The 18841-nt window shown below is 46.0% G+C and overlaps 1 protein-coding gene across 4 annotated transcripts in view; it reads right to left on the reverse strand.

The window, feature by feature from the left end:
* Positions 1-18841, reverse strand: part of CRACR2A (calcium release activated channel regulator 2A) — a 953477-nt gene that overhangs the window by 392149 nt on the left and 542487 nt on the right. For all 4 annotated transcript variants that reach the window (XM_069228394.1, XM_069228393.1, XM_069228396.1 and 1 more), the window contains one exon: positions 8868-8958. In XM_069228394.1, coding sequence (XP_069084495.1) covers positions 8868-8958 — 91 coding nt within the window. The remainder of the gene's footprint in view (positions 1-8867; positions 8959-18841) is intronic.

Raw genomic sequence — 18841 nt, forward strand, 5'->3', positions numbered from 1 at the left:
TTTGCTATCATTATATCTCTTCAGAGGGGTTTAGCTTTGTCCAGACATAAGGGAGCACCCAGTATAAGTCAAAACACAACCCTTTCAGAGTTAGAGTGATGTATAAATTATATTAAAAAAGAAGAGAGAACTCTGGGTAGTTCACAAGTTTAGATGGAGAGCAGCTCCAGTAAGGATCACACTGCAACACCAGTGACACTCTAGATTTGCTCACCTCAAATACCTGTTTATCTAGCAAAATTGTAAGCATAGGATTCGCACAGTGCTATCCATGCCGAGCTACAGAAGGACAAAGTCTTTTGCCATTTGTACAGTAAAATCTTTAAGCATAGGATTGACCCATTGCCATCCTCGCTGAGCTGCAAAATGACAAAAGCCATTCACCACTCGAGCCACAGTATTACAGCTTTGGACTGGTAAAATGCCATTCAAGTCAACCTGCAATGTGTAAAAGCAACCCCTACATGTGTTTCGCTATCATTATAGCTCTTCAGAGGTGTTTAGCTTTGTCCAGACACAAAGGAGTACCCAGTATAAGTCAAAACAAAACCCTTTCAGGGTTAGAGTGACGCATAAATTATGCATAAAAGAAGAGAGAACTCGGGGTAGTTTCCAGGTTTCTGGGAGGCACACCTACCTCCCACCAGGTCAGAGGTTAACCTCTGAACCTGGTTCTCCAACTCAGAGTCACCACCCTGAAGTTGAATAATTGCCTGGCGCACCAGGACTTTCTGGGAGGCACGCCTACCTCCCACCAGGTCAGAGTTTAACCTCTGAGCCTGGTTCCCCAACCCAGGGTCACCACCCTGAGGTTGGGCAGTTGCCTGGCACGCCAGGACTTTCTGGGGGGCACACCTACCCCCACCAGGTCAGAGTTTAACCTCTGAACCTGGTCATCCAACCCAGAGTCAACACCCTGAGGTTGGACAATTGCCTGGCACAGCAGGACTTCTTGGGAGGCACACCTACCTCCCACCAGGTCAGGGTTTAACCTCTGAACCTGGGAATCCAACCCAGAGTCACCACCCTGAGGTTGGGCAACTGCCTGGCACACCAGGACTTTCTGGGAGGCACGCCTACCTCCCACCAGGTCAGAGGTTAACCTCTGAACCTGGTTCTCCAACCCAGGGTCACCACCCTGAGGTTGAACAATTGCCTGGCACGCCAGGACTTTCTGGGGGGCACACCTACCCCCCACCAGGTCAGAGTTTAACCTCTGAACCCGGTTATCCAATCCAGAGTCAGCACTCTGAGGTTGGACCACTGCCTGGTACACCAGGACTTTCTGGGGGGCACACCTACCCCCCAACAGGTCAGAGTTTATCCCCCGAACCTGGTTAGCCAACCCAGAGTCACCACCCTGAGGTTGAACCATTGCCTGGCAGGCCAGGACTTCCAGGGAGGCACACCTACCTCCCACCAGGTCAGAGTTTACCCTCTGAGCCTGGTTCCCCAACCCAGGGTCACCACCCTGAGGTTGGGCAATTGCCTGGCACGCCAGGACTTTCTGGGGGGCACACCTACCCCCCACCAGGTCAGAGTTTACCCTCTGAGCCTGGTTCCCCAACCCAGGGTCACCACCCTGAGGTTGGGCAATTGCCTGGCACGCCAGGACTTTCTGGGGGGCACACCTACCCCCCACCAGGTCAGAGTTTAACCTTTGAACCTGGTTATCCAACCCAGAGTCAACACCCTGAGGTTGGACAATTGCCTGGCACAGCAGGACTTCTTGGGAGGCACATCTACCTCCCACCAGGTCAGAATTTAACCTCTGAACCTGGGTATCCAACCCAGAGTCACCACCCTGAGGTTGAATCTTTGCCTGGCATGCCAGGACTTCCTGGGGGGCACTCTCATCCCCCACAAGGGACACACCGTCCCCAAGGGCCACACAAGAGTCTGGTTGGCGCAGGTCTCCCGACCTCTGCCCATCCGGCAGAGTCTGGGTTTCCCCCAAACCAGAAACGGGTTCACCTGGGGGGCTCTGCTCTCAGAGCTGTCCCCTGACTCTCAAGGTCCTCCACTGGGGTCTGCAACCCCCTCTCAACCCTATGTCTGGATTTCTGCACCCCCTCACTAGGAGGGGTACTGCCAGACACCAGAACTGTTGGGATGCTGGCTACAGTCACCCCCCCCCAGTTCTTCTGACACTGCGGGGCTTCCCTCAAAAGGTGGCCCTACGGTACAGGTTAGGCTTCCCTCCTGGTGTTCCCTCATGGAACCCTCTAGGACCTGGGACCTACCTGGGACACTACAATCCTTTCCCACCACACTCGGTTGGGAACCACCTAGACCACTCCCTTCAGGAGCAACCCCAAATGCCTCTTCAGACTCTCTGGTACTCACCCAGAAGTCTGCCTCCATTGTAAGTTCCCTGGGGTCAGAGAACTCACACTCCACCTGGTGTTGGCGTAGTTCTGGAAAATAAGGACCAGACATATGCTCTCCAGCAATTACATCACTCTGCCCTTCACATGTATTAACCACAGTACCCTTCACCCAACCACCCAGTAACTCAACCTTGAAAAAGCACTCTACCTCACCCTCCTGAGACTGGTGAGACAGTATCTGTCTGTCCCTGACACTCAACCCATACTCTTCTGGGATGTCTCTACACTCTATATCCAGGACGTCCACCAGGGGGGAACCCTTTTCTCTGTCACTCTCTGCTAGAGTCAGTAAAGTGTCCCTCCCCCCAGTAGGAATATGACTCCCTGTGCCAGTTCCCCTATCCTTCTCAGGGACCCTGTGCATAACGGGAACTACCTCATACCCTTGAACCGCCTGGGGTGTGTCAACTCCCTTCTTCAAGTTGGGCACCACATCTCTGGGCTTGTGCCCTCCTTCAGCAGTACTAGATGCAAGATTTTTGCTGCCACCATCTGAACTGGACTCAGCCCTTCCGGCCTCCAGTTTCAGCTCTTTACAGCTCAGCTCTTGAGCTGCAATCTTTTCTTCTTCCAGGGCTAAGAGTCTTTTTGCCTCAACCTCTGCAAGATACTCCTCTAATTGTTGCTCCTGTCGCCTTTGACCTCAGAGCCATTCATCTATTTCTGGGTCACTGTCCAAATCTGAGTAGTCTTCCTCCTCAGGTGCGTAGTCCTCCTCCTCATCTGAGGGGTACTTAGTCATTTGGTTTCTTGCTGCCTCTCTCTCTGCCCATCTTTCCTCCCCCCAGACTATGTAGTGATGGAGCATCTCTGCCTTAGTAGATCTCCTTGCTACAGGAAGGCCCCATTTTCTGCAAAGCTTCCTTAGGTCAGCCTTAGTGAGGTGGTCAGTACGAACAAAGAATGAGTAGGTACACAATCCCATTCTGATAAGATCTTATCAGCAAAAACCAAAATTCAAAGTCCAAAATATCAATAGTATATCCAGGAGGACATCAGAGAACCAACAGCAAAAAAAAGATGAAAAATCAAGTTGACCTTCAACTGTGGGTAGGTAGTGAAATACTTAGCTATTGTATGTCACTGCACAAACACAAGTCCTATCCTCACCGCTGATCACCAATGTTAGAAATGGGGTTTTTGGTTGGCAGTCAGGTTGCCCTCTGTCCAAGCAAGAACCCTCACTCTAGTCAGGGTAAGTCACACACAATCCAAAATCAGCCTGTGCTCACCCTCCGGTAGCTTGGCACGAGCAGTCAGACTTAACTTAGAAGGCAATGTGTAAAGCATTTGTGCTATAAATCATACAACACCATAGCATAACACCACAAAAATACACCACACAGTGTTTAGAAAAATATATAATATTTATCTGGGTATCTTCAGGTCAAAACGATCAAAGTTGCAATACGAATTTGTAAAGATATCACTGAAAAGTGATAGAAAGTGTCTTAAGTCTTTAGAAAGTAAACAAAGTCTCTTTCAAACACAAAGTACCTGGTTTCTGGTGGAAAATCTCCTCAGAGGGCCACAGGAGAAGAGGTGCGTGGAAATCTGGTGTGTGCGTCGATTTCTCCTCAGCACACACGGACTTGCGTCGTTATTTTCCACGCGGGGAGTCGGGCGTCGTTTTCCGGCGCGCGGACAGTCTCTTACTGTGGTTTGCGGGGAGTACCAGATGTCCCGGGTCTGTGCGTGGATTTTCCTGCTTGTTTTCTGGCTGCGCGTCGTTCTGCGGGGCTGCGCGTCGAAGTTTCGATCTCACAGCAGGCGTCGCGTCGATTTCTCCTGCGGAGTCGGGCGGCGTTGTCCTTGCGAGGCCGTGCGTCAAAGTTTCGATCTCACGGCAGGCGTTGCGTCGATTTCTCCTGCGAAGTCGGGCAGCGTTGTCCTTGCGAGGCCGCGCGTCAAAGTTTCGGTCGTCCCGAAGACGTCGCGTCGATCAGCGTCGGTGTGCGGCGTTTTTCTTGCCGCGGAACAAGCTGTGCGTCGAAAAGTTCGGCGCACGGAGCGTCCAAGAGGAAGAGAGAAGTCTTTTTGGTCCTGAGACTTCAGGGAACAGGAGGCAAGCTCTATCCAAGCCCTTGGAGAGCACATTTACAGCCAGACAAGAGTTCAGCAAGGCAGCAGGCCAACAGCAAGGCAGCAGTCCTTTGTAGAAAAGCAGACAGGTGAGTCCTTTGAGCAGCCAGGCAGTTCTTCTTGGCAGGATGTAGTTTCTGGTTCAGATTTCTTCTCCAGCAAGTGTCTGATGAGGTAGGGCAGAGGCCCTGTTTTATACTAAGTTGTGCCTTTGAAGTGGGGGTGACTTCAAAGAGTGTCTAAGAAATGCACCAAGCCCCCTTTCAGTTCAATCCTGTCTGCCAGAGTCCCAGTAGGGGGTGTGGCAGTCCTTTGTGTGAGGGCAGGCCCTCCACCCTCCCAGCCCAGGAAGACCCATTCAAAATGCAGATGTATACAAGTGAGGCTGAGTACACTGTGTTTGGGGTGTGTCTGAGTGAATGCACAAGGAGCTGTCAACTAAACCTAGCCAGACGTGGATTGAAGGGCACAACAAGATTTTAGTGCAAAGAAATGCTCACTTTCTAAAAGTGGCATTTCTAGAATAGTAATATTAAATCCGACTTCACCAGTCAGCAGGATTTTATATTACCATTCTGGCCATACTAAATATGACCTTCCTGCTCCTTTCAGATCAGCAGCTGCCACTTCAACAATGTATGAGAGCAGCCCCAATGTTAGCCTATGAAGGGAGCAGGCCTCACAGTAGTGTAAAAACGAATTTAGGAGTTTTACACTACCAGGACATATAACCACACAAGTACATGTCCTGCCTTTTACCCACACAGCACCCTGCTCTAGGGGTTACCTAGGGCACATATTAGGGGTGACTTATGTATAGAAAAAGGGGAGTTCTAGGCTTGGCAAGTACCTTTAAATGCCAAGTCGAAGTGGCAGTGAAACTGCACACACAGGCCTTGCAATGGCAGGCCTGAGACAAGGTTAAGGGGCTACTGAGGCGGGTGGCACAACCAGTGCTGCAGGCCCACTAGTAGCAGTTAATCTACCTGCCCTAGGCACATGTAGTGCACTCTACAAGGGACTTACAAGTAAATTAAATAGTCAATCATGGATAAATCAATCAGTAGTACAATTTACACAGAGAGCATATGCACTTTAGCACTGGTTAGCAGTGGTAAAGTGCCCAGAGGTCAAAAGCCAACAACAACAGGTCAGAAAAAATAGGAGGAAGGAGGCAAAAAGTTTGGGGATGTCCCTCTCAAAAAGCCAGGTCCAACAGTAATGAAAAGTGACCCCACCTCTTGACATCATATCCAAAGTGCAGAATATGGTTGAGAATCCATTGGTACCTTTAACAGAACCTCAGCGTCCTCTATCCATTCTTACTTGAAAACCATGACAACCTCAGAATGCACTCCATGTTGCAAATATAAATAGTTATGGTCTTAGAAGAATACTCAGGGTGGCTCATCTTTTGGGTCTTGTTCCCCCAGACCCTCTAGCCATCAACTCTCCTGCCCAATTTGATTCCTGAATGTACTTAATAGCACAATTAAATCACATATCTTGCATGTGCTTTGTGGTTTCCTGGACCTTTATCTGGTGTTAATCAGTGATTTAACCAAACCATCTAATCATCAGTTCATTCATTCTCTCGTTTTTTTTCCATTACACACATCCAATTCCATAATCACATCTATAACCTATACCATAAGTCACTCACCCCAGCCTTAATAAAACATTTTTTTCTGGGATAAACAACTGCCTACCTTCCAAAGAAGCAGCCTTATTTCTTGATAGCAAGAAGGCATTCAACAAGGTGTCCTGTCTTTACAAAAAATACTAGAATTTGGAAACACCTTTATAAACACATACAGGTTTCAAACAACCCCCCTTGGGCTTCCATTAGGTTTAAGAAGGCCAGCCCCCTAGTACTCTGTTTCCGGTGAGGAGCCAGGACCACACGCTCCCAGTTTTATTCATCCTAATAACACTCAGTGCTTCATTGCTATATATATATATATATATATATATATATATATATATATACACACAACCACATCAGAACCTCTGCTCTCCTAGATGCAAGGCATTATCATTGGCTTACACAAATTACTTTCTCCAGTTTCCCTCCCAAGCAGAAACAACAGTGCCACCATCTTAACATATCCTTGAGGAATAATTCAAAGTGTCCCGCCATGCTTCAAACAAAAGTAAGTCAGAAGTTAATAAAAAACTGTCTCACTGGTTTAGGGGAGGTTTGACTCTACTCACACAGTACCACAATCCTTATTAGGCTGAATTCACAAGCAAACCCTAAATTAACCTGTGATAAACCCTTGGGTAGCTTGGCGTAGACCAACCAATCTTAACTTAAAGGCACTGCTGGGGATGCATTGTGCAGTCGAGGCAATGTGTCAGTTCGGAGGTGTGCCAGAGCTGTGATGTGGACCCTGTGTTGTCGTCTTTGGGAATTCCATTGACGAAGGCTTGTGATGCAAGGCCCACCATCAAGGGTGCATTGCGCAGTCGAAGCAATGTGTCAGTCCAGAAGAATGTGATGCCATGACACGAGAATCTAGTACAACGCCGAAGCTGCTGTCGACGGGAGGGAGAAGGGCATGTGTCAGAAAAGCTTTGCAAAGGCTGCAAGGTCAATATGGAGTCCTTTGCATCGGGAGAGCGCTCACAGCAGAAACAATGCATCAGTTCTGCTCGGGATTGCTTTATGCAGCAGAGAAGATGCATTGGCTCTGCTGGATCCACAGATGGGCTGGCAGAGAACATTCAGGCCCAATTCCAAGGGTTCTGGTCACGGTTGGCACCACTTTGCAGGGTAGGACTCACAGATGGCAGAGTCCAGGGGCTAAGTTCAAGGTTGGTGGAGCCTTCTGTCCCTGAGGCTCTAGTCAAGAGGCCAGCCAACTTGCCCTTGGAGCCACTTTGAGGTCCTGCTTTCAACAGTTGCAGGTCCAGCCCTCCTCACCCAGGCAAGAGGGCAAAAGGCAGCAGGTTAGCACACCAGGGCAGCAGTCCTTCAGAGCAGTAGCCTAGCAAAGTGGCAGTGCATTCAGCAGCACAGCAGTCCTTCTGCCTGTCAGAGTATCCACACGCCCAGTAGTACTGATATTGGTGGAATCTGAGGTCCAATAATTATACCTGCTGCCCTTCCTCTTGAAAATGGGACAGCTTCAAGTGGTTTCCCTTTGAAGTCCTAAGGAATCTTGCCTTCCCTGTCCTGGTTCCAGACTAATTACAGGGGATATGCAGTCCTTTGTATGAAGGCAGAATACTGCCTATTAAAGAGTAAGTAGGGCTGTGTTTAGATCCGTCCTCCAATCCTGTCAGTGATGGCCCATCCAGGGACACCTAAACTCTCTTTTCAGTGAGGCTGTCACTGAGGAATAAACAAAGCCCAAGTGCCAGCTGCAAGTGACCCAGAGACAGGCTGCTGGCACTAAGTAACTTTCTTAAAGTGCCATTTTCAAAATATTGATTTCAAATCTGACTTTACCATAAGGATTTTTAATTACAATTCCAAAGGCACCAAATATGAAAACGTTACTTGTTTCCATTTGGAAATTACAGCTTATTAAATGTAATAAGGTAACTCCAATGTTATCCTGTGGGAGAGGTAGGCCTTGCAGTAGTGAAAAACGAATTCGAATTTTTCACATCCAGGATATGTAAAACTTAAAATTACATGCCCTACCTTTTACATACATTGCACCATGCTCTCTGAGCTGTCCCGGGCCTACCCTAGGGGTGACCTATATGTATTAGGAAGGACGTTTTTTGGCATCGCGAGAGGTTTAAATGGCAGTTTAAAACTATATGCATGTTTAAAGGGCTAACTAACAATCATTGCTGCAGGCCTACTAGTAGCATTTAATTTACAGGTTCTGTGCACAGGTACTGCCTCACTACTAGGGACTTGCAAGTAAATTAAATGTGGCAATTGGGCATAAAGCAATGTTACCATGTTTTAAGTAGTGAGAACATGCACTTTAGCACTAGTTAGTCGTGATAAAGTGCACAGAGTCCTGAGGCCAGCAAAAACAAGATCAGCAAAAATGGAGGAGGAAGACCAAAGGTTTAGTGGGAAGACCACCCTGAGGCTGACAGGTTTAACAGAAGTGATGCTGCTAATTGTTCCTTGGTGGGAAATCCAACTGCAGTATATAGTCACAAGGAGGGTTAATCAACAACTCCATTGGAATTAAGAAAGATCAGCCACTCTGGAGAAGGACTACATTTCCAAAATCTGCAGGTCAAATTTAAATCTTTGCTCACACCTCTTATTTTGACAATTTAGTTATTTGATTCGAACATTGTCATTTAATGTTTAACTTTTATAGAAATATATCAAATATATTTGAATTATATTATTCTTGGATATTCCACGTACAGTGTGTTAGACGTAAAAAGCAAGCACTGCATACAAAATATTCTTACTTGAAGGAGAAACTTCTCTTTTTCAGTTTTTATTTGATGTTCCATTTCTTCATATAGATTTTGGATTTCTTCATCATAGGCCGCTATTTTTCTGTTAACGAAATAAAATAGTGGAAAAAGTAAATTTTTGGGAAAGCTTAGAATAAAATCTCATATCCTCCACAAACTCCGCCTAAACAAGGAAATAATTGAAAGTTTAATATCTATAAGCAAATTAATTAACCAAATTAGTTGCATTATTTTTACTTCCATTTGAGTTGAGAGTAAAGTAACAAGTTATACGTGGTTGTAACAGGAAATACAGGACCTCTTCTGAAAAAATGTTTGTATATGGTATTTCACATTGTCTGAATAATACGAATATATAATCGTTATGCTCAGTGCAGAGCTTCTTTGCTCCCATTGCTTCCATTTTCTTTATGAAAGTTGAAGTTTTTTATGAACGAGGTTCATTACGCTACCGGGTAACCGTTTCCATGACAAGCATACATTTTAATGAACAAGGACAAAAATAGTTTAGGACAAAACGGGTGTAAATAATTATAATGATTGAGCACTTTTGTTTTTGTCTTCGACTTTTACAGAACTGTTTTACACACCCAAATAGTCTTATAGATGTCAATACCAATATTATTTGCAATTTTAGCACTGGATTATAATAAGGCATTGGTAGTTACCAAAATCACATCTTTTTTAAAAACTAAAAGGATTTTGCCTTGGTAAACTCTCTGCTTCTTCACCGCACCATCAATGCCAGCTTAACATCGTTAAATAAACTGAAGAATTATCTTGCTTTAAAATCAGCATATTATAGACTGAAGCCATGATTCACAAATGTATCAATTCATGGAGCTTCATTTCAAGGAAAGGTGTGACTTCACCTTGGAAATACTACAGTAAATCAAGAGTGTCACACTTGCAGACACAATATTTCTGTTTACAGGGTCCAACGTTTGTGGGCTACGCATCTACACGTTACACAGAAAACATGATGTGAAGTTAATTTATATGATTTATGCATACATAATTTACTCACTCATACAAATGTTTACACAGTTTAACCTTTACTTTATTGCAGTCGGTTTTCCAGTGCCCTGTCAGCGGAACTGTCACAATAATGCAATGGAAATGTGTTTAACACCAATGCAATCTTAGCACAGTGAGTATTCATAAATATTTTCTAATACACCTGTTACGCTTATTTCCGCATCTAAGTGGCATGGTATGTGTGGAAAATTGGGTTGTTGGTTGAGAGGGATTCGAGACCTTCTTACAATGGACAAATTAGAGCCATATGCATGGAGTGCATGTATTTTCCAACTCTCCCTCTTGTACTTCTCTCCCCTGACAGCACTCTGTGCTGTGCTCGCCCTCATGTACTTCTACCCCTGCCTTACTCTCTCACTTGTGTGCTTCTCCTTAACTGCTCCATAATGCACTCCTGCCGGGTGCTTTGCTCCAAAGTCAGTTGCGGCTTGCAACACCGGTAGAGGCAGGGCAGTACCCGCGTGAGGGGGAATGGTAATAAACAATTGAAGAAAAAATAAAAATAAAAACACTTACCTCCTCCACCGCATGCCGTGCACCGCTCCTCTGTCCCTCATTGCTGCTGCAGGCACAGGCTCCCAGCCTGCCCTGTGGTCAATCATGATGCTGCTCCAGCAGCGTCATGAATGGCTGGGAGCGCCCAGTCAGGGTGCTCCTAGGCTGACTGGGAGCCTCTGCAGGATAGTTGCCGGGCTTGAGAGAGCCTACTGCACATGTGTGTTTGGCCGGCCAAACATACATGCTAAGTGAGGGGGAGTGCCCTCTGTGCTAGTTTCATCCACCCATGTCCTTTGTGGTGTTTTCTCCACCCACGTCCTTTGTTAAGCCTCCTGCTCCTCATCGGCAGCCTCCATGTTGCTCTGCCGATCCGCATTTAAAATGAAAACGCTTTTGCATTTCTTTCATTAATCAATCCAACTCGGTAAAAAATGTAAAAAAAAAAAAAAGTGATGCAGCCACCATGCCATAGCACCTTTTACTTTTTTAGCCATGCTGCACAATATTAGGGATGTTCTACAGCGTGGCTAAAAAAAACTGGCAAAAACATTAGGTCCCACCAAAGGTGAGACCTAGGGCCATATGTACCAACTAATTTTCCCATAGACACAGAATGGGTAAAACCCTTTGCTACATCTGGCACTACTGTTTTTGACAATGCTTTTCCTAATGTGGACTTATCACCGCTTAGATATGCACCCTCTTTAGACACATTAATAAAGCCACTTAATTACTTGATCCATGAATGAATGACAAAATAATTACCCATCTTCCATAGTCCGAGCAATTCTGAAAGTACAAGTTTATGTTTAAGTACCACAAAGAAGAAAAGCATGAATCTTATATGCTCTCGCTGTACCCTTTTACCAATATTACTATTTGGACTACTACAGCTCATCTAATCCAGTATCACTATTAAAGAGTTTATTATTGGCAAGCTTGCAAGCTTTTAACTTCTCCAGAGCTATGAAATCCACATAGTTAAAGTCAGCACTCTTATAAGACCCAAGGTCTTCTATTAGAAACCTTATTTGAGGCAATGAGTTGTAGAAGGGAAAACCATACAGAGGGATAGGCCAGATGTATGTTTCCTATTTTTTAATGTATCTTTGATATTTTTAAATATCATGATATTAACCCCCTAATTATGATTTAGGCACAGTGGTAATTGCAGCATGCCAGGACACATTGATGGTCATTTTGACCCTGGCGGTCCGAGACCGCCAGGGCTAATAGGACGGAAGCAGCGCTGCCCTGGGGATTATGACACCCCTACCGCCAGCCTGTTTCTGGCGGTTTGCACCGCCAGGAAGAGGCTGGCGGTAAGGGGTGTCCTGGGGCCCCTGGGGGCCCCTGCACTGCCCATGCCACTGGCATGGGCAGTGCAGGGGCCCCCTAACAGGGCCCCGGCCAGCTTTTCACTGTCTGCATAGCAGACAGTGAAAAGCGCGACGGGTGCAACTGCACCCGTCGCACGGCCGCAACACCGCCGGCTCCATTAGGAGCCGGCTCCTATGTTGCGGCCTCATCTCCGCTGGGCAGGCGGGCGCAAACTTGGTTTGCGCCCGCTGGCCCAGCGGGAATGTCATAATGGGGGCCGCGCGAGTGCGGCCGCATTGGCGGCCGCACCGCCGCCCGCCAAGGTCGTAATGACCCCCATAGTGCATGACTTTAACAAATAGTCTATTCAGGGGTTACAAAACATGTGTTATTTAACGCATGCGCCAAATACTGCATTTCAAGGGTCCTTTTGTTGGTTTGGATCTGAGTGACCACGACTTCCCTGAGAAGTTCCAAAGATGTCATGCGCTCGGCTGCCCAATCATCTCTTCCCTTTTGGAGAAATGAGGCACTGCTAGTTAGCCGGAGCAAAACCGGGTTTAGGGTGACAGAGGTCCTTCCAAGTGGGTCCGACTCAGTCCCCCACACCGTGAACGATCCTGCTGCCTAGAAATCCAGTAGTTTCATTTAGGATAATGAGAGCCCACGTGACATGGCGCCGCAAACGATTGGACTGGCTCTAATTTTTGGGTCTGGCTGATTCTCTCGGTCTCATATATATATTGACTCCTCGGTTCCGTAAGCGGAGACGTCCGTGGGACTGAGGATTTCCGCCGCCACCTGATAGGTGCATCCTATTACTTAGTGGTCGGTTGTTCAAGCTTGAACTTTGAAAGGAAAACCACGTTATTGGTGTGCCTTCTCTGCCCTGGTGCTATTTTTTCCTAATGGCGAATCCTCAAGTAGTGAACATAGCGCTTAATATGCGCCAACCGCTCACGGGACATCTGATAGCACATGGTTTGACTAACCGGGGGGTCCGGTCACTTTTGTGGTGGACGCCCATGCAGCCTATAGAACAGAACTTTTTTATTCTTGGGTCGTATTTCCAGCAGTTGATGGGGGTACCAACACTTTTCGCGATTACACAGTTGCGAATGTCCCTCGACAGTACAGAGCTTATGCATACTTAGACATACCTTTATCTTATCAAGAACACCATAATTGGCTTGATGGCGCCCTCCCACACACAGTAGCTCAAGTTAGGTTAGGTCCACTGAGTAATGATGGTCCGACCTGGCCTTTATTGGCTACATACACACCATATCCTGCGGTTGCTAACTTGGCAGTGGCTGACGTTCGTCGTTTATATATAGACTTAGCAACTACATACAGAAGACTGGTTCAGCTTGTAATACAGACTTTAATTACTAATGCAGCGCGTGCTGCTCCGGCGCACCCTCAGGCAGTGGTTCCGGGTATCAATCCGGCCACTGTACACTCAGCTTAAGCTTATGGGTAAGGTACCGGCTAAACGTGAGGAAACTCAATTTTGGCTGGCGCAAAAAATTAATACGCTGGAAGCAGTATTTCCCCATACGGGACCTCAGGATAAACATAGAATATTGACGATGTGTTTGCCGTATGGAATGGTTCCTACTGTGGACCATTGTAATACATGGGGCACGGTGTTTGCCGCGCTCTACACTACAGCACACGTTACACCAACATTGGCTAATCTACCGGAAGTGCTTAAACAAATTCAAGATGAATATGGGGCTGCCCCAGCCTTAGATTTAGGCATTCACCTGATGGGCAATTTTGCCGCAGTTTCTTCTATTATTTTGAGTAATCTCAAGGGAGAGGCAGTGGTGCTAGCCGTGCGTATGCGTCTTTGAGACGTTCCGCAACTTAATCAGGAGCGGGAACTCCCGAGAATAATAGCAGAAACATATTCCAGTATTGGTCATGATAGCCTAGGGGCTAGACCACAAAAACCCCAATTACAGGGTAAAAATAGTAAAGGTAATGCTAAACAACAGCAGCCTGAGGGTACTAAGAAGCGCTGGGAGAAAAAACAACAGACACCTAAGAAGGATGGGGGGCAGTCTCCGCAGCCAGAGACCCCGCAGAATAGGTATAATCTCAGGAATAGGGATAATTTGAAAATGCCTGATAGATATCAATATACTGATACACGCCAATCTTGTTCCTTTCAGGACTCCTCGGACAAGAGAAGTGAGAGAGGTGGGCGGTAAGAGCGGAGAACTGAGTACATGAAACCGAGACAGGAATCACAACGCTCAACGGAGGTTTCTGTTAAACAGGAAGAGAAACTGCTCCAACAAAAGCAACAATTTAAAAAGAGGAAAGTGGTGGCAGTCTCAGTTCGACATGCCGCTCAAGAAGAGAGTTCTCTTGATGAACAAGACATGGGCATTAGCACTGTTAGACAGCGCGGCAGAGGTCACAATAGTTTGCCGGAGTCTTCTAGAGCATCTGAAGGTGAAAGCAACTGATGACTTCATAGAAGTCGAAACGGCAGATATGCGTGTCTCTGATCCCGATAGAGTATATAAAGTAACTTTGCAATTAGAAGGGGACATTGACCGCATTGTACACGCCATCTTTTGGGACCATGTGGTACAATCGTATGAGGTTCTGCTGGCCGAACAAGATTGGCCACCTGACTTTGTTCGCGACTGTCCAGTTGGGGAGGAGGTTATTACACCTTCATTCTCACCACTTGTTCCGAGAGAACTAGCGGAGGAACTATAGTAAATCATGGGCTGTAACACAGGCCCCCACCCTATATAGAAATCATGTGGGGTGGGATAGAGAATCACCTTATCATGTAATTCCAATAAAGGGCGAACCTCAGCCGCAGCCGCAGAATCCTATAAAATTTGAGGCAAGGGCATCGGTAAGGAAAATTCTTACACAGTTGGAGTACCAGGGAGTAATTGAACCCTGTGTCTCGCCGATGAATAATCCCTTATTTCCAGTTGCTAAACCGGACCATTCATATAGGATAGTGGTGGATTACAGACATTTAAATGGACATACACGCACATATGCAATACAGAATTCACACAGCGCAGCGCTTATTAATAATATTGTGCGTAAAAAATATAAAACAACATTAGATATCTCGAATGGTTTCTTCTGCCAAAATATAGCGCCCGAAAGTCGGGACTATACCAGCTTCAGTGCGTTTGGCTCTCAAAAAAATGTTTGTCGTCTGCCTCAGGGGTATAAGAATAGCCCAGGACTATTTTTGGCTTGTGTAACTGAAATTCTGCTTGAGTTGGACCCTGAAGCGTTATCATATGTTGATGACATATATTTGACCGACAATGGGATTCTGCAACATCTAAGGCGTGTAGCACGCATTGTAGTGGGGTTTGCTGAAATTGGCTATAAGTTTAATTTTAAGAAATCGAAGATTGCCTTCCTCAGCGTCATTTTCCTGGGATATGAGTTGTCTAATGAGGGCAAGAGCTTAGCGCCACATTTTTTGGAGAAATGTGCTCAATTACAGCCTCCTAATACGGTTCGGAAGCTCCAGTCATTGTTGGGGTTTCTGAATTTTGGCAGAACGTACATTCCTGATTATGCTACACGTATAAAACCCTTATACGAGTTGATTCGCCCAAATTTTTCAAGTAGATTTTGGACAATTGAGCATACACATATTCTTCAAGATCTACAAACTGATCTCTTAGCTGTTAAACATTTACACACTCGGGACAATAAAACGCATCTGGTCATCAGGGTGATACCTGGTGCCGTTGGGTTTACGTATGTCACCTTTAATGAGGGTGAGACAGTCCCGATAGCATACAAGTCCCACTTGTATTCTGCTGCAGAAAAATTTTTGCACAAACTGAGAAAATACTCACTGCTGTACAGATGGCTGTGATTAAAGAAAGACCTCTTGCCCAGGGCCAACGCATCATTGTCGTTTCCTCGATTCCAGCCTTAGAGGCTGTTACAAAAGCGAGTGTTCCTAATTCGAAAGCTTTACACCCGGGATCGATTCAATGGGCTACGTCTTTGACAGCCACTGAGGTAGATTACATATTTGACCCTAAACTGCAGACTCCAGAATTTCTTCAATATGAAATGGAATACCCTGCTCTTGCTGGCACGTTGCCTATTGACCAATATCTGGTGGTCATGTATACAGATGGCTCTGCGCAGCCAGAGGTTGGGACTAAACAACAGTATTCTGCTGCATGTGCGGTGGTGAGCGGCACTATGGAGGGGGAGGTGTTCTGCCCCCGACATACTTATACACAGACCTTGGGAGATTGTACGGCACAGTTGGCTGAGCTCAAGGTTCTATTGTTAGCCTTAGAACACGTGGATCCGGCGATACCTATCTTGCTGGTCTGTGACTCCTACTACTGTGTTCAGTCTTTCAATGAATATTTGCACTACTGGAGGTTGAATGGGTTCAGAGATTCCAAAGGCAACACCATGAAACACAAATTGCTGTGGGGGAAGGTTGCGAATCTGAAGGAAATGCTTCCTAAAGTCCATGTTGTACATACACTTGGACACCAGCGCGTTGGAATACACGTTGCTGGAAATACTTTGGCGGATGAAGCCGCAAAATCGGCAGTGGCGGTTGCCACTGTGGCCGCAGTGACTCGTTCGAGTTCCAAACCAGACACAGAGATTTCGGCTGCTATAAAAGCTACGGCTGATGGCACGCCATTTCCTAAAGGATTCCCTTCTAAATATAGTTACTGCATGGGTTGTATGCTAAACGCTGTAGTTAAGATTCCAGGCGTTGGTGTACGTGAAATGCCCAATAAAGTTGAGAGACCTCAATTAATATCTGCAGCACATGAGGGGGCGGCATCTGCACATGCTGGTGTGGCTGCCACGATTTCACTTTTACAGGCTCGATACTGGTGGCTTGGTCTCTATAAAGAGACAAAGCAGTATGTCCTTTGTTGTGACGTCTGTCAACAAATTAAAGTTTTGATGGCTAGACGCCCGCAGCAGACGCCCCTTCTGATTTCAAATAAACCTTTACAGTGTGTCTACTTGGATCATTGTGGTCCGCTGACGCCAGATAGTGCATACAAATATATATTGGTTGCTGTAGATTCATGCTCCAGATTTGTGTGGGTCTGGCCACAGCGCCCGGCTGACGCTCGGACTGTTATTAAAGATTTGCGCATCTTTGTCGATACATTTGCAGTTGCGGCTTTTCATTCGGACCAGGGCCCTGCTTTTGCCTCTAAGGCATTCAGGTACACCATGGCTTTGTTGGGGGTCCAACTCCAGTTCTCGTCTCCATTTCACCCCAAGGGAAATTCTGTCGTGGAGCGTTTAAATCGTGATTTAAAGCAATCCTTAACGGCCAGAGTTATAGGTACGGGTCGTAGTTGGCTAGCCCACCTGTATGGAGTACAGAGAGCACTTAATAACTTGCCTAGAAGGTCCCTGGGGGGTCGTACTTCATATGAGTGCCTGTTTGGAACACAAATGTATGTTCCTGATCTAGATGGTCCTGGTGTGGAGACGGCAGATACGCCCTTTGACATAAATGATCGTGTCACTGTTTTGCAGGATTTACAACAATTCCGTGAAGATAAATCTTCTGCAAGTGCTGCCTCCACAGGAATTAAGGATGAGCCAGTAACGCCTACTGGTTGGATACCCAGGATTGGGGATCTTGTGCGTGAAAAGGTTGCAGTAAAGAAGGAATCTGGTCCTTCTTATCAGATGCCTGTCCCTGTGTTAGGGATTAGCGGCACGAGAACTGTAATTTTACTGCCACTGCACGGGGCCAAAGGAAATCGCTTTGTTTCCATTGATAATGTCAAGTTACAACATGTGGCCGATTCTGCACAGCAGACCAAGAGGGACACTCAGTAGTTCCGGAATCCCTCTCACTACTGGGGAAGAAGTCCCGCTGCAGGTGATTTGCACCAATGCTGTTTCCTCTCTGAGCTTGGGGAGGGTGGAAGCAGATCTTGCGATTGTTCCACAGACGACGATTAATTTGGAATCTTTTGATCAAGTTGCTGTACGTTCTAATGATATTTCTGAACATGTGGTTTATAGCGTGCCAAGGCGAGAGCCACCATCTGCTTCTTTGTTCACGGTTGCACCTTTTGCACGAACTGCCTCTGGCTGCTTCAACGACACTGATGATACCGTGTCAGACTCCACGTCCTCTCTATCTTCAGCCCGGGGTCCACGTAAGCTGCTGTGTTGGCTTAAACACACATATTTTGTTTTTCCTTGGAACTATCTCTAGCTTTTTATGACTGTAATGACCATTTCTTGTGGTTGGGATTTGTGGTTACCTTTTTTTTGGTAATGCATGGTAATTTTCTTCCTGAACGATCTGACATTGAGCACGTGGAGACGGTGTTGAAACCACATTTTTCGTCTCATATGGTTCGAAGAGACTTGTCCTATGTGAACATTTCTGCAGTACCGATTCCGGATGGGATTGTGTGGGATAAAGTGATGTTTGATATATATGGATCCACTGAATTGATTCAAATACTGTATGTTCTCAAGTTATCAATGAATGATATCTTTATACCAGGCGTTGTTTCTGATGATTGGGATGTGAAGACAGTAGATTCTATGCTGACAGAATTGCAATATTATACTGTCTATGACGATGAAGATGCTTACCTATTTAGAGATAATAATGGTGACATGTTTTGCTACAATTATTATGGACACCACTTTATTCATAAAGCGAGTAGCCCTAAGTCGATATTTGAATACATGCAATGGGAACATTGCCCGACTCCTCCACAGGGGAGTTCCAAAACATATTATGATAAATTTGCTTATTTTTCTGTGCATAATAAACAGAATGCTAAGTCTTACTATTTTAAAGTTACTCCGCATACTAATAAGCAAATGTTATTGACCGATACTAAATTACTGTATTCAAATTTGTTTGTATCTAAACTTTCGGTTGAGGGGTATGAATATTGGTCCAAGACTGTTAACTTGAAAAGTGTCTGGGGAACGAAAAATTGGCAAATGCGAGGCAGGGACACTTTATTTAGGGCGTGTATTATTCCTGTCCAAATGATTTTCCTCAATGACACTGTGCAACAGACTAGCTGTTTGGGCTTAGCAACGATTGGAAATTTGAATTT

This window comes from Pleurodeles waltl, chromosome 4_1 (assembly GCF_031143425.1).
Source record: "Pleurodeles waltl isolate 20211129_DDA chromosome 4_1, aPleWal1.hap1.20221129, whole genome shotgun sequence".
Lineage (NCBI taxonomy): Eukaryota > Metazoa > Chordata > Amphibia > Caudata > Salamandridae > Pleurodeles > Pleurodeles waltl.